General features: G+C 42.0%; 1 protein-coding gene across 2 annotated transcripts in view; it reads left to right on the top strand.

The window, feature by feature from the left end:
* Bend7 (BEN domain containing 7) overlaps positions 1–16,991 on the top strand; it is an 82,734-nt gene that overhangs the window by 24,706 nt on the left and 41,037 nt on the right. For both annotated transcript variants that reach the window (XM_028764879.1, XM_028764880.1), the window contains exons 3-5: positions 976–1,272; positions 4,729–4,851; positions 7,967–8,238. In XM_028764879.1, coding sequence (XP_028620712.1) covers positions 976–1,272; positions 4,729–4,851; positions 7,967–8,238 — 692 coding nt within the window. The remainder of the gene's footprint in view (positions 1–975; positions 1,273–4,728; positions 4,852–7,966; positions 8,239–16,991) is intronic.

The raw sequence follows: 16,991 nt of genomic DNA on the forward strand, positions 1-16,991 counted from the left end.
CCAGAGGAGGAGAGTGGAGAGGCTGCACCTCCCTTCTCCTGCAGATACAGCTGGTGTCTAAAGTGAGCAGGGGTCCATGAGATAGCCTCATCGGAACACTAGAGAATGAAGCCCTCCCGCTTGCTGTACAGTCCTGGAGAGCACCTGCCTTAAGGAGCCTCTCTGTTTTGTCATCTGCTCTGTGAGGCTGACAGCTGAGGGGGCAGAGTGGTTACCAGGTACCTGCCTGCCGTCCCCTGCAGCTACACATGGGCTGTGGCTGAGCAGATGACTCTGCCTGCTGGCCCCATCTTGGCCTTCGGTCACCACTTTTTTTCTTACGAACCCTCATTCATCAAATACTTCCAAAGAGGAAACTGAAAGTTGGTTTCATCTGTCTCAGTTAGGGTTTCACTGCTGTGAGCAGACACCATGACCAAGGCAACTCTCATAAGGACAACATATATTTGGGGCTGGCTTACAGGTTCAGAGGTTCAGTCCATTATCATCAAGGCGGGAACATGGCAGCATCCAGGCAGGCATGGTGCAGGAGGAGCTGAGAGTTCTACATCTTCATCTGAAGGCTGCTAGGAGAATACTGACTTCCAGGCAGCTAGGATGAGGGTCTTAAATCCATGTCCACAGTGACACACCTACTCCAACAAGGCCACACCTACTCCAACAGGGCCACCCCTCCTAATAACGCCACTTCCTGGGCCAACCCATCACATTATCCTACACTAAAGAAAGCTTTTTCTTAGAGAAGTCCTGACCAGGAAATTATTTAGATGAGATGTGTCAGGGCTATGCTCTTTAGAGTATAGCCAGTTTTCCTTCCTTTAAGCTTCATGAATGATTTCAGAGTATGGAATTAGTATCCTTTCCCATTCCCAAATGGCTGTCTGCTCTGGAGGTTATGGTAGGGGATTATTCATGTTTTCCTTTTTTTTTTTTTTTGTTAAGTTATAGTTCTAACTTCGACCCTGTTTCCATTAGGAGACGAAAGCATGGAAATTAAAAAACAAATTACAGGGATGAGAAGATTACTGAATGACAGCGCTGGAAGGATATATCAACGTGTTGGCAAAGAAGGGGAAAAATTAAAAGAAGAGCCGCAGGATGTGGATTTAGTCTGGCCTCAGCGGTTGAATTCCTCCTCCGAGGCCCCACAGGGGCCTCCTTCACGTGGGACATGGAATGAACTACCAACCCAAAGCGGCCAGTTCTCAGGGCAGTCTGGTCCACGTTCTAGACCCTTCCAGAGTCAGCCCCGTATCTCTGCAAGTTCCAATGGTACGACTGTCCTACAATATTTAGAATATCCTGGTGGGTTTGTTTTATTGCTGAATACTGAGTTCGTCCTTTGAGATCGGTCTATGACGCCCTCCACTGGTCACTGTCCTCGCTGAGTTCTTTGTAGTTTTCTTGTGTAGAACTGAGGGTAGAACGCAGGATCTCACACATGCTAGGCCACTACTGACTACTCAGCACTGGCTCCTGCACTGTGTTATTTTACAAAGGCCAAAGGGGAAGATGGAAAGAAGAAATCTTAAGTGTATAAAAACTCTGGAATGGAGAGTGAGGAAGGCCAGTGGGTCTGTGTTTTAAAAAAAGCAGGTTTCTAGTAGAGTTTTAAGAAACAGAATTCTCACCCACCAGTGCACAGATGATGCTGTCACCGGAGACTGGGCATTAATGCAGAAGCAGCTCCCTTCAGCACTAAGAAGCTTCCCGGCTGTGTGTTGTGTTGCTGATGCACGCTCTTGCTTATCCCTCGCTTCCCTTCCTCATCAGAGAGTCCTAGTTAGTGATGCTTCACAATCTTCTGTACAGCTCTGTCCTTTCCTCCTGTTCCAGTGCGGAATTGCTGAAACTCGAGCAAAGTTCGCCTTTAAAGCAGCAGTGCTCAATCTGTGAGGCGTGACCCCTTGGGAGTCAACCGACCCTTCCACAAGGGTTTCCTAAGACCATCATAAAACACAGATACTTAGGATACGATTCATAACAGTAGCAAATTATAGTTACGAACTAGTGACGAAAATAATTTAATGGCTAGGGGATCACCACAACAGAAGCAACTTTGTTAAAGTTGTCACAGTAAGAGGAAGGTTGAGAGCCACTGGTTTAAAGTAAAATTTCTTTAAAATCGCTGACTGTTAAGTTGGGAGGAGGGGTACCAATTATTTTTTTTCAAAGCTTAGGGGAAAAAAATGATGCTTTCCTTGATAATATTAATTTCCCACCCAGTGACACTGGATGTTGTTTAGTTTATAAATTATGCATAGATTTGCAGATTGTAGTTCTCATAAAGAATAAAGGAGAAATACGGCATTTCAGATCCCTTGAAAAGTTTAAGAACTTCCTTCCTTATATTTTCATTTTATGAGATCCTCTGGTAAAAAAGAAAACGTTTTGATTTTCTTTTTTCCTTACACACAATTCACAATGACGAGTTCAGGGGACCGAGAAGCCATCCTGAGACACTGATGAGACAGTAAGGGACCTAGCGATGGATGGTGCCTCTCGTCTCCCAGTGTTACTACATAGGCAAGTATCAAGTTCACATGCTGGCAGGCTTCCAGGTTAGGGGGATGTTGCTCTTTAAAGGCTCCTCCATAAAAATAAAAAGTCAGTTCTCTTTAAAATTGGAAAATGATTTATAATGAGCTGAGAAGGGCTAGTTTTGTCCTCTAAAAAAATCATAAAGACAGTGCTTAGATTAGTGCCAGCGGTGCTCTGCGAAGCCCTCTTAACTCCACTCCAGTGAGAGGGAAAAGGGGGCGCTCAGGTGTACAGTAAGTGTGACCCTCCCACATCAGTAATTTTGGGGTAACATATTTACTCAACAATTCTACTACACAAGAGTGAAAGATTTACCTTAGAAATGGACACTAATATTAAAAGTTTACAAAATTCCTCCAAATCAGTGTCAGAAGAGATCTTTTTTGTTTTACTGCTTGCATCATTTCAGTACAAATATACTACACAAGGGGCAGAACAGAGAGTTCAGAGAGTTCAGTGGTTACACTCTCAGTCCCGTAGCATGGAGACCTGAGTTCAAATCCAAAGAGCCCACATAAAATCCAGGTACGGCTTTTGTAACCCCAGCACTAGCAGCGTGAAGTCAGGACAGACATGCTGGCTAGTCGGTCTAACCAGATCAGCAGGCTCCGAGTTTGCTGAGAGATCCCGTCCTTCAAGGAAGACACTTGACATCGACCTTTGCCCTCCATACTCACATGCACACCCATGTGATCATATAAAACCACCATGCACACACAGACACACAAAATATACTGTACAGTTGATCCTTGAGTAATGTATGCTGGAACTAGATTTTGTAGAGATTTGCAACATTGGGCAAACCCTCAGATGGACATCACAGTTTAGAAACAGTGAAAAATATGTGGAAGTTAGACATGTCATCAATGCATAAAATATGTCTATACTATCAGTTATTTTTTATCATTATCATTTGCTACCAAAATACATACACTTCTTATTTTTTTTAAATTAATTAGAACTTAGGCATACAAACACTGTATAGACTGTGTGTGACGTCATTTACAGTTAAGAGAAATTTAAACAAATGTAAATTTTTTTAGCTGCCCACTGTTACCACTGTGGGGAGTTAGAAATCAAAGTGGGATCTTTGACTTTACCTGGGACTGTGCCCCGCCCACCTCCCACAGTCCCTCACGAATCGCTTGGCTACAGCTCTGACTGCCCTGTGTCACTTTGGGAGGGTAGGTCACCTCACTTTGCTCCCATTGAAGTATTAATACTTATGCTTCTCCAGAAGTTACCTTAAATTCTTCTGTGGTTTTGCTGTGGTAAACATCAGTATCTCCAAATCATGAGGATTACAGGAGTTAGATTATATCTAGTGGACGATAAAACAGGTAATTGGGACAAAACCTATTACTTGATCTCACCTGCCTACCAGAAACTTAAGGAGCCTCGATGCATGGTAGCCAACCTGGGGCTGGAGAGGTCCAGCTGCCAAAGCTTTTTGCCAAATGTTCTGTTTTAGTTCACAGACAATGGGGAAATATTTGTTCATATATGGGAGAAACAGAAGAGAACAGCTTTGTTCCGGAACATACATTAAACGGTGAGAAGGAAACAGTGAGGGCCTCATAAGAAGCTGGGTGGAGAAAAGAGGGATGGTCCTTCATGTAGAAGAACAACTACAGACACCTCCGAGCAAGAAAACACTGGCCTTGCCCACCCTGCCTCCTGCTTCTCCCCACCCCAGGCAGAGAGTTCTAGAAGTTTCTGCATATCTACAGCTACTAGTTTTTAGGGTTTGTCTTAAGTTTTATTATGAACTCCTGTAGAATGCAGACCAGCAGTGGTTCTTCAAGACTATTACAGAGCTGGACTTCATGTTTTTGCTTTTGCTGTTTGAGAAAATAGCATGAGCGTTTTATCATGACTTGTCAGAGCCTTGTGGTAGACGGGCCTGCCTTGGTAGCGCATTGTGTGCCCAAGTTCACAGAGGCCCTGTGACAGCATCGTTCACACAGACCCTGTGACAGCACAGCATGCACCTAACAAATTGAAGCCTGGATAAATAGATAAACCCCCACATTTAGGTTGTGAAAATCACTGGGTATGTTTTCTTCTAACACAGTTTGATGATAATTCTGCATACTTCAAAATCCCATCAAGATATATTTTTTCCTTTTCTTTGTAATTAATTTTTGCATGCTTTGGGAGTATCTCATTCTTTTCTTTCATGCTTAGGAGAACTTCCAGGGGTGAATTCGACAGTTGGATCCAACTGCTGTACTTGTAACTGCCAGTCAACCTTGCAGGCCATTCTCCAAGAACTCAAGACCATGAGGAAATTAATGCAGTTTCAAGCAGGTACAAAGATCAACCCTCTACACACATCCTCTGCTGCTGATGTGCAGCTGACGTCTTCACTTGTATGCACTGTCCTTCTGTCCCACACTCCTCGCACCTTGCCATCTGTCTTGCTGTGCCTTTTCAAGTATTTATTTTCTCTACTCTTTCAACAACCTGTGATTTTGTCTTTTTTTTTTTTTAAGCAAATCAAACAAATTTTGTTATTGCCCCTAATACTGCTGTTGGGCACATCCTCGTGAACTCAGCACACTTCATCTCCTGATCTCCTGGTACTTCACAAATGCTAGTTAATTAAATTTTGGAATATCTTATGTGAAAGAGCCCTTCAGGAAATACATGCTTCCCTGTTGAAAATGCTCAAGGACGTGAGCAAATGAAAAGCAGTGAGCCCCAGGTTCTGCCTGCCTGTGATGTCCTGCTTGCAGTAGGACAGAGATGGTTAGACACACCTCCTGTCTGGGCTGTCTGTTTCCTTCAATTGACTCTTTGTTCTCTGTCATTGGCTAAGGGGAACAACCTAGTAGGGCATGGGTGACTGGGGATTGAACCACCAGTTTCTCAGCTTCTAGCAGGATGCCTTCTAGGCTTCCCGTTCTCATCTGTGAGCGAGCATTAATGTCCGATTCACAGGGTTGTTTTTTAAATGTGACAGAGATAGCAGCAGTAAATGAGTCTTATAAGGCAGACTGCATGCCTCTGTTCTTTTAAGGACCCCACAGCACTTGGTAGAAATGTGGAAGTCAAGGTCTTTTGTCTAGTAGCTCATTTTCTAATCATCACAAATGGTAAAGAAAACAGAATTTTTATTTTGTTGCATATACAAAAATAAGAAAATCCTCTGGACAGCAGAAACTGCTTGGCACTGTTCATGTGGAATAGCAGGACAGCAGCCCAGGCCTGTGGTGATGGGCCTGCTGACCCTTAACACGGTAGTGTTCACAAAATCATCTCTCAGAAAGTGCACTCCGTGCCAGCATCCCAGTAAGACCCTCCCATTCGGTGATGTGGCCCTGATGTAGAAAGCTTAGTACTTAGACACATCAGTCACCCACAATCACAGGTTTAAAGAAAGCAAAAGGATTTATTTCTGTGAAATATCTCTTTAAGGACTGAACTTGGTCAATAATAAATCTTGACTTGCCTCGTCCCACCATGATAATCAGTGTTCTTGCTAACCTGGCAAAGGTTGGATCTCCTACACACCGGCCCCAGAAAGAAAGGTTACCTTATTCTGATCGCTGCTGCTCACAGAGGGAGATTTTCTTAGTACTTAAGAAAGTATGCATATGAAATGGTAATGATTTATTTTGTTACTTAAGCTCCTTACTGCTGAAATGGCAAACTATGGATTGCGCCCATGTAGATCCTTGACTGGAGCCTTTTTAGAATCTATTAAGTAAATGCTACCTTGTCACCATGTTTTCTCTTCTGAACCTTTGCAGATTAGTGAGGCAAGTGATTCCGGAGCTATGAGGAATAAAAAAAGGATAAACCGAATAAATGACTCTCCTTTAATTTTCTTAAACTTAAAAAAAATCATGTTGTGTGGACAGCTTTACTTAAGGGTTATCGCCCATGAGATTTAGATGTAAATTCTGTTTTGAAAGCTTTACCTTTATTTTACCGGAGGGCGTAAACCAAGCAGTGAGAGCTGAGTGCAGGAAAACGGGGCTCTTTCGAGACTTGCAGGAAAAGCAAGACTTGAGAGCCCTCTGTCTGGACACCAAAAGCTCTGGAAAGAGTGAGCTTAGAGAGAGCTTGAGGCTGGGGGCTGCAGCTTAGCTGCTCCTGATCGTGGTTTGTAGAGTCCACTGACCCTGGGGAATAGACAGGCTATCCTGGAATTAAAATGCATCTGGCTGTATGCTGGAATCTCTGGAGAAACCTTATAGCAATATTGATGTCCTGGCCCTTCCCCAGACATTCTGACCTACTGAGTCCAGGACAGATTATTAAGGATTGGCGTACTTTTCAAAATGCCCCAGTGATTCTAAAGTGTAGCTGAGATCTAGAACCAGTGTCACTAATCACCACATGCATAGTCAAAAAGGCCACTATCCAGGTAGCTGCTTTCAGAACTTAGACACTGCCTTCTAGTACAGAGACTAAAAACATATTTGAATCAGTATAAATATTCTTGATTTTCAGACTTGTAGGAAATAAGAGGAAGCAGTCTGTGTTGATGTGCATTTAAGGACTTAATTTTCATGGGGTCTGTGTTTATAGGTTTCTTTCTGTTTGGAAAAAAAAAAGGCAGGCATTTCTAGAGCTCTTATTTAGGAAGCCATGTTGATAGACGGGGAGTTGATACAAATTGAAGCCATATTCTCTTCTGTCCCATTCCATCAGAGTGGTTGACAAAATGCTCCTTCTCAGAGCATCCTTTCAGTGCCTGTGAAAGGCCAACTTGCCATCTCAGATTCTTAAGTGCATGTTCAGTGTGAGCACTGGTCACGTACTACTTGTAGGTTTGCTAATTCACTCTACTCGTTCAGAACTGGTGCTCCCACTTCTCATTATGTAAGAGTGAGGTGGGGAAGCAGGCAGCCTGGCTTGACACCGGGGGAATGCGGTGTGCAGAGATGGTTGCTGTTCGAGAACATTTGATGAGGAAGGATGACAAATGAGGCTTTTCCATGTGCTTACCCACTCAGCCCTATTCTAGATAGAATCCTTCCAAACTGTTTCCTTCAGCCTTGCCCAGGGGATCATCACCCTGGCCCTTGTAGGCTGTCACTGATCAGCTGACTCCCAGTGACGTTAGGGCTTTTGCTAGGATGGGCTTCCCAGAGAGCGTGAGCATCTTCCCTAGATTTAAGTTCTGGAGTTTCTCGTTCAGACCTACCACACAATCATGAAGCCGTGCTTTCAAAGCTCTTAACCCTTTCCTCCCACTGAAGCCAGGATGTTGTACTGATCCAATGAACCAGAGTTTTCAGAGCTGTTTCTCCTGGTGACACTCTGCTGTCAGGACTTTAAGGTGCTAAGTGATGTGTATCTTCATCCCGAGAGAGCCCCACCTCAGAACCAGTTAGTAAATCGCAGGGACAGGCCGGGATAGGTTTTCCTCAGACACAAGTGCCTGTACCATATTTGTGTTTATTGTCCACAGTTGGAACTCAAAACAGACAACAACCCCCAATTTCCCTTATATGCTCCCAGCGAACCGCCGTCTCACGCAAGAGAAATAAAAAGAAAAAAGTGCTCCCGAAGACTGTGGAACCGGTGACGACTGTGAAACCAAAGCCCAGTCCCTTGGAAATTGAGAAGAAGCCAGCAGCTGTGGCCACAAGGCCACCTTGTCTCCAAGCTGCAGAGCGCATTTCCACCGAGGAGAACCACGTCTTGGGATTTGGCATTGTTCTGGAATCGCCGTCCTCAGATGTAAGTTGATATTTTCTGGCTGCCAACCTGGTTGATAGAAGTTTCAGGAACCTTATAGTATTAAGACACTTTCCACCTAACTAGTTCTGCTCCTAACAAGTAGGTAGGTATGCAGTGGGAAAGAGGAGACTAGTAAGAACCTGAAGAATGTGTGCCTGCCTTGTCCAAAGACATTCAGCTCCTTATCTCTGAAAGAAGAGGGGTGTGTTGTAAATAATCTGCTCACTAATTTCTCTACGATTTTTAATTTCCAAGTGGCAGTTTTCAATTTCCTCAATGTAGAAAACTAAGAGGACATAATTAAATCCTTTGTCGATGGGCATAAACGAACAGAAGCATACAGATAAGGTCAAACCTTTGTGGAAACACAAACTAAGAATAAGAAAGGAACAGCAGTGCTAATTCTCTTTTATAGATGCAAGCCACACTGCTAATTAGGTGGCAGTGCCATGCCATTTACTCCGTGTAATGATAGGTTAACACTCTGCAAAGGTTTGCTATTTTAATATCACGGCTAGAACGTTGTTGCAGACTGGGACGGTAGATTGCATCTGAGATATCCATCTGACATGCTGTTTTATATTCATGGGCCCATAAACGAATTTCTGTCATAATGTGCTGAGTTTGCAGCTGCATCTCTCTTTACGATATCTTTATCTGGAGTACACTTCGGTTGTGAACCCCAACTTGTTGTCAGAGTTCTTAAAATAAGCAAGAAAATGTGATGTATTGTCACCAGATTGCGTAGGATGAGGCCCCTGCTGAGAACCCCCACAGACTCCTAGAGGATTGGACTTTCACCCTGCCTCCTAAACTTTAAATAAGAAACAAATTGCTGACTTCCTTAAGTAGTCGCTTTTGAGTTAGAGGGAGACAGTTTGCTAGCATATATCTACATTTGGGCCCTTATTGGAAAGAAACATCTCACTATGTTTTCAATCTAGAAAATTCTTTGCACTTTCATCTAACCCTTACTATTGTAAGAGGCATTTGTTTTATGATATGTATGTGCTACGGCCGTTAAACTCTTCTAAACTAATATTTAATTTACAAAGTCCTTTGGTAATGAGGTTTGGTATGGGACCAGCTCACTTGTTTGATTGTATTGTATAGCTAAGGCCTGGTGCAGATAGGCTGTTTTTTGATAAACTGTCATGTTTTCCTTAAATTTCTTAAAATTCATTTCTGCTAGGCATTGGTACATTAGAAACAGTAGTTGAGACTGTAAATAATGTGCTGTGTAGGTGTGTCTAGTCCGATTAATAACTGAATTTCCCCCTTTTATTGTTAAGTTCCAAGTGTATTTTAGCTATAAATTGGAGGTCTGGTAAGGACCCTGTGTACATTTACAAAATAGAATAGAATTTTTATTAGTTTTACCAACATCAGTATTTATTTATGTAATACATAAAAACAGTTTACATTTTATTCATGGCCAGTTCTGGTACTTCTTACCAAAAACGATCTTTAAATGATAGCATGATTGTAAAGAAAAAGTAGGAAAGCTGTGTGTGTCATCTTTACAGTACTGTCTGACAGCACCACTTAATTCATCTCTTCAGTGCATGAGTGAGCTGAGAACCTCACCTAGAGAACTTAACACTGAGTCCCAGTACGCACTGCGAAAATGCTCTCCATGGACAGTGCTCATTGATGCCCATCCGACTGGCCTGAGAAGCTCCTGGGACAAGGGGTACGCTTGATTCCAGAAAAATGGACTCTCTGTGCTCAAGTACCCAACTTAGGTCCCTTTCTAATCTTTTAGTATTTCTTAGCTATGAGGCTATAAAATGTTTAATGGAAGTCTAGAGGGAATAATTCTTCTAATTTTTATAGCAATTATCCTATAAAACAAGTTGGAGAAAACACAGGGAGATAGGAGTTTTGCATTAGAAAATGAGCTCTGAGACGTCTTCAGTGTTCAGAGGTCTTCCGTCTGACAAAAATTGGGCATTTTGTCCACTGTGTCTCGAATAGCTGAGTGGCTTTGGAAAAAAGCAGGATGCTTCCAGGAGAGAAAAGCTTGATGTTGTACATGAGGTACGGTCCACCTTCATCTGGGGGACACAAAGGAGCCACTGGTGAAGGTTTCATGCAGAGGAACAGTCTGCCTGTGGGAGAGTAGTGACTGGAGTCCATTATGAATGACAGACAGATGAGGAAGGGAGAAGAGAAAGCAGTGGTTCTCAACCTGAGAGTCATGACTCCTTTGAGAGTCGACTGTGCCTTTCACAGGGGTTGAATAGCAAATATCCTGCATATCAGATATTCATATTATGATTCTAAAAGTAGCAAAATTACAGTTATGAGGTAGCAACCAAAAATAATTTTATGGTTGGGGGCACCACAGTAATCGGGAGCTATATTATAGAATCACAGCCTTAGGAGGGTTGAGAACCACTGAACTAGCATTTAGGCAAAAAGAAAAAAGATCCCTATGGTTAACCAGGCAAGACTGGTAAGCCTGAAAGTGAAGGGAGGGCCCTTGAGGACAGACTGCTTGCTGTAGGCAAAGCAAATGCCTGGGTTTGGTTTTGGGAAGGTGGTGGGTGGCTAGCTTGTACCAGCAGCTTTACTCAAGGTAGGACCACTCACCAGTCTGGCTTCCTATTCTAGATAGGAAGGAAAAGTGAGTTCAGCATCCTCAACTGTTCTTTAGACCCAGTTGGCAGAGGAGAGAGAGTAGTGTCAAGCACCACACCTCTGCTAATTGCTCTTCTAAATTCAAAACAAACAAACAACAAACCTGTGAATTATCCTTAAAGATTCACAATGTATTAAGTTACTCTTTTACACTAACTTGTCATGTCACACAAATGCAGTTGTGTGTATTCACAGCACAAACCCAAATGTAACAAACAGCCCATGAGGTTCTGGAGATCACTGTAGGCAACACAACTTCTGAGTGACGATTATCACTCCTTCAACACAGGAGTGCACAAAGCTCTAACCAAGCCCACTGAGATATCAACACGTGAAATGATACGTCATATATGGGGAAATCCTACTGCAATCCTTTATGTATAAAAGATCCTTAATACGTGTAATTTACTTAATCTACAAATGACAAAATATCTACTCCTGCATAAAGCACCTTGTACAAAGTAACCTTAAAAATATTGGGTCCAGGTTTGGCTTCAGCTATAGCCCGTTCCTCAGTGTATCTGGCATTTGCTTGTTCAGTCCCTCCTCTCTGCCCATACACCGTCAGGGCTCTAATCTAATTTGAGCAATTTTCCTTTACAGAAATGTCTGTGGTTTTTAATGAGTTACTTCCATGTCTTTGTATCCTTCTACCCCGGCTGCTCAAGAGCAGGGTCCTATAGTGTAAGAGTAATAATACTCATGTGACATCCTGAGTGAAATAACTCATCTCATTTAATTCTTACTGTTATCTTCTTAAAGAGAGCCTGCACAAGTTGGCAGGGTCAGATGAGGCCGAACTAATTGTCCACTCCAAGCCTATTATCTGCCCTGGTCCACTGTGGGAAACACCCTGGATGCCCATTCAAATACATGTACTTTGTTTTTTTACATTTTTATTGTTTTATATGTGTAGGTATTTTGTCTTCATGCATGTGTGTGTGCCATGTGTATGTCTGGTGACCATGGCGGCCAGAAGAAAGTGTTGGACTCCTTGGAGTTACAGACGGTTGTGAACCACCCATGGGTGTTGTGAGTCGAACCCCAGACTTCTAGAAAAGTATCCAGCACTCTTCTTAGCTACAGAGCCATCGCTCCAGCCCTCAAGCACATTTCTTGGTCATAAGCACTCAGTAATTCTTTATGACTGATCATTACTTGAAAGGGAACCAGATGGTTAGACTATGACTCTTTAATTCTGTTTACTTGGCACTTTCTTAGGGCAACAGCAAGTGGTTAAAAGAGCAGGCCACTAGCTTAGGATCTCAGCCATGTGACCCTGAGCAAGTGAACCCTGTTCCTCACTCAGCTTCCTCTCTATAAATGGGAATAATAATGCTTTCCTCAGAGTTGGCCTCCTGGAAGAATTGATGAAGCCTTCTATGGAAAGCACTTAGAACAGTGCCTGGCACATTTTAAGCACTCGATAAATATTGGTTCTTTTTTTTTTTTTTTTAACCTTACCATTCCTACCTAAGTACCTTCAGAGGAACAAATGTAAATATGGTTAAGTAAATTTAGCTGTCTGTATGAATGATCAGTTGCACGTGAACAAATAGCACTTTAGAGAAGGAAATGGCTAAGGGTGTGGGGTTCACACTTGCAACATGATTCTTTGACCCTTTTAAAGTTAACACTTCGATAGAGACCTAAAGTACACAGAAGCGGAAGCAGAAACCCAAAGACAATTCTGAAATGCAAATACATGACTTAATTCTTTTTCCATGAATTCACAACATAGTGTTCTATGAGACAAAACAGTTGCTCACTCCTTACACTTACAGCCGTTCGGTACTGGATCTGATGATCACTGTTTCTTAGGGAGATGTTACACCTGAACTACAGTAGTTTTCTGTTTCTCAATGGTTGACTTCCATGTTGTTTTGTTTGCTTTCCTTTGCTTTATTGAACCACTCAGATAAGCTTTAAAAACCTATAACATAATTTTTAATCATAGAAAATGTTTTTATTTGATGGAGTTATTATAAATACTCTCCAGTAATTCCAGATTTCAAAAATTCTAAGTTAACAGAAGACAAATGATGAATATTCATCAGTTTAAGATAATTTTGTTAATCCTGATTCTGTATGCTTCTTAATTTTAAACGCACTGGTGCCTTCAACAAAAATAGCTTCTTAATTCAGAGTGCTTTTCTGATAACATCTTATCTCAATAGATAAAATGTTCTGCTAGGATCAATTAAGGTAAACCATGGAAAACATTTTCCATTTACTCACTGACATTAAAGTGTATGTGCATGAGCGCCTCCATGTCTACGGTAGGCTACTTGGGTTCAAACCCTTGCCTGGCTGTGTAAGTTGGACGACCCTTTAACAAGTTACTCAACCCTCATGGAATGAGAAAATTGATGTATTCTGTGTTTCCCTAGAGCATAGACTATACTAAGTAACAAATAAATATCAATTATATCACTATTTTCCAGGGTGCTCTAAAGAGAATGTAATAGTCTTTGCAAACATTTCTTGCAGTATTGTAGGATACAAGCTCCAGAACAGACAGTGAGAATGTCTCCAGAATCTGGGAAGAATGGAACTCCTCTACTTGGAAGGTCAGAGACAAGAGTCTCACCACGGGCATCTTCTCAAAGGAGCAATTTCCGTGGAGTTAGGGAAGAAGAAGCTAGACTGGTCTTAAAATCTTACATATTGTCCATTTAACTCAATAGTCTTTAACATAAATCAGGCCTTAATGTTCAGAATCATGATTTATTACCTGAGAAGGAAAAGGCTAACCACATCTCTGAAAGGCTAGAATCTCTCATTATGCAAATGCATGAAGAAACTTTTAAGAGACAAAATTGTACTGTCTTTTCTAAAATCTTAATTCTACCAAATTTTATCAAAGAAACAAAAGAATTAGAACTTTAATGATTTTTTATCCTAGTCAATACTAAATATATGCTGTGATCATTATACTTGCTTTTTCATAGAAATTTTCTTAAGCATTTTTAATATTGGTCTCAATGGAGTGCAGCCAGAAGCATCTGTTCTATTAACACTGGGGATTCTCAGTTCAGCCACATCCTTAGGCTATACCTGTGCTGAGCTGACTAACAGGAACAGAGGCTGATCAGCCAGAGTCAGCCAAAGTACACCCGAGTCTCAGCAGGTCAAGTGCCATGAGGTACCATTTAAAAAATGGTGATAGTAAATCTACTGGGAGCAGATTTGAGTTGTAGGATACAATATTAATTTTTCTTTTAAAAAAGATAACACTTGTGAGCAAAACAAAATCTGTTATGGGTTTTGAGTGTTTAAAACTTTTTTCTTTTGGGCAGTGGTGGTACACGCCCTTAGTCCCAGCACTTGGGAGGCAGAGGCAGGTAGATCTCTCTTTGAGGCCAGTTTGAGGCCAGCCTGGTCTACAGATTGAGTTCCAGGACAGCCAAGGCTACACACACACACACACACACACACACACACACACACACACACAAACACAAAACCTGTCTTGAAAACTCAATAATAATAATAAAATTAAATAATTTTTCTTTCATAAGCTGAAACTTACTTTTCTAGGAATAAATCAAATACGCTGCTAAGTAAATAGGACAAAGACTCATTCTATATTGTAGTATTGCAAACAGACAGTCTAACATCTTTTTTTTTGGGGGGGGGGGAGGTTGTTGCGAGACAGGGTTTCTCTGTGTAGCCCTGGCTGTCCTGGAACTCACTCTGTAGACCAGGCTGGCTCGAGCTCAGAAATCTACCTGCCTCTGCTTCCCAAGTGCTGAAATTGAAGGCATGTACCACCACTGCCCGGATAACATCTTTTAAATATCAGTCCTGTGTTACATTTGCAAGGGCAGAAAATCCATCTTCTTCAGCAGAACCCACTTGTTCACCTATAGTTTTCTTAAGGCTCCATCCTGATCCTTTCTGAGACCTGACCAGCTGGCCCAACTCCCTGTCTCCACCTCACATCACCTTGGCCAGACAACCTCATGCATGTGCCCAGGAATGTGAGTCTTGCACCACAGAGCTGAGAGAATCATTGTGTATCATTTATTAATTTAACCGTGGAAAATCTGGAGCTAATGCCCAATAAAAGCATCTATGCACTTCTTTCCTCCTAACCAGTGACTGTATCTGTAGCTTGTTAAATGTCTTACTGTAATTTTGTACTATTACTATCCTGTATAAAATAGCCTGTATCAGATGTGTTCCCTGAGTGACTCATTTATGTGATCTCTTTAAGTGTTTTATGATGTGATAGGAACTTGTGGACGGCAGGGGACAGGGAGGTGTCTTTTCATTTTTCTTGTAAAATCTATTACCTAAACACCACACCAGAAATGTAAAGAAACAGCATAGTCAGTGTAGCTGTCTTTGGTCCAGGGACATTTTCAAGAGCCTAGGACTCAGCAGTTTTTGCTCCCAGAACATCACCAGTATAAGATGAAGTCACACCGCTTAAGGCATCTCCAGTGCTGATCTGTTGCACTCAGTGGCCAGGGTACCTAAAGTGAGCGGGATGGCTGCACACTGGGAATTCATAGGGAACCCTAAAATTAATGACTGTAAACATTGTCAAGTTGTGCCTATAATTTGGATGTCATCATTTAAACATCTTTCAGCAGCAGTAGACACTGCAAATTAGTTTATTATCTGTCTTGGCTTGAGCATCAAATAATGAATCTGTCAAGGAAAGACTAGAGTATTTTTTTTAACATTGCTTATTTAGAGAAATGTTTGTTTTTATAACTGTTATCAGTAAGCAGATCTCATTTAAACCTCAGCCAATAAACAAAACAAAACAAAAAAAAAGATAATGATTCTACAACTAGGGAAAGTGTTTTAACCTGATTTTTAAATAATACATGCAGAATTGCGGTTCATTATACGGTAATAATGTACTATGATTATGCTTATAAAGTAGACTAGATGGCAAGATTTCATAGTGAAAACAAGATAATTAGCATCATGGTTTTTTCATGTTTTAGAGCATAAAGGTAGCCCTCCCCCTCTTCCTTTTTCTTAAAAGGACTTGGTGCTTTGTGACACCTTTAAGCATGCCTTAGTGCCCTGTTACCTGCTGAGAAGTCGGAACAGTAGTCAAGGAAGAAGATGGGGGGAGGCTGCAACGTAACCACCTTTGCAGCTTATGTTGCTGTCTGCTGCAGCTCATCAGTCTGTGCGTTCCTCTGTAAGGTGCTTCCAAGTGGGCCAGTTCAGATTCCTTGAAGTGGAAAGGTCAACTTAAAATAATAGTATTGGCCCAGCAGTGGAAGATAGAACTAAAGCAACAGCTTCAGCCACCAATGGCCCCTCTGCAGTCACACACCATACACAGAAACTTCCAGGTTTACTACTTATAGGCATCATAGCAGGTGCCACAAATAATAACTCTACTATAGTCTCCTAAATCTTCTCTTCAGGGCCCTGTTAAAGTGTCATCCCATCTTTTCACCTTCCTTTTCTCAGCCTGACTTTTCCCTCTCCCTTTCCTCCACATCCCGGACAGCCAGTCCTGTCTGACGTTAGCACTCACAGCACTTGCTCAGAACCTCAGGTAGTGTTCCTCTTACCCTACAGTGTGTGTGCATGGTGGTGTTCATGTCCGTTGTAGCTGCAGAGCCAACCTTGAATCCCTCCCATAGAAGGTACTTGGTGAGTTAGGTACTGAAACAGGTACTCACCTCCTCCTGGAGCCAGCAAATCATCATTCTAAGACACCGGTGTGTGCTTGACCACAGCATGAGACTTGCAGACCACTTCCTCTGGAGAGGGGAAGGAAAACTCAGGCCTGGTCACTGAATTCCTAACTACGAAGCATTTTGTTTATTCTGGTACATATCTCCTGGATGCTGACTGGATTCTTGGCATGCTAGATATAAAAGCTATGCATCCCAGCTAGATAAATGCAGTTCAAAAAGTACTGTAAACACATTTCATAGAGAGTACTCTGCAGACATTGAGAAGGGAGTGGCTAGTTCTGCCTGGTGTTCTATTCAGGCTGGTGTTTCTGAAGTTGGGGTGCTTCAGGGAAGTCCTCCAGGGAAAATTTTCAGAGTCTCAAAAGTCAGATGTCTGAGTTTTAAGCACCCAGAGTTACAGAAATACAGTAAATTGTAGTTCTTTCCCTGTCT

The sequence above is a fragment of the Grammomys surdaster genome, unplaced genomic scaffold (assembly GCF_004785775.1).
Source record: "Grammomys surdaster isolate TR1022 unplaced genomic scaffold, NIH_TR_1.0 146, whole genome shotgun sequence".
Classification (NCBI taxonomy): domain Eukaryota; kingdom Metazoa; phylum Chordata; class Mammalia; order Rodentia; family Muridae; genus Grammomys; species Grammomys surdaster.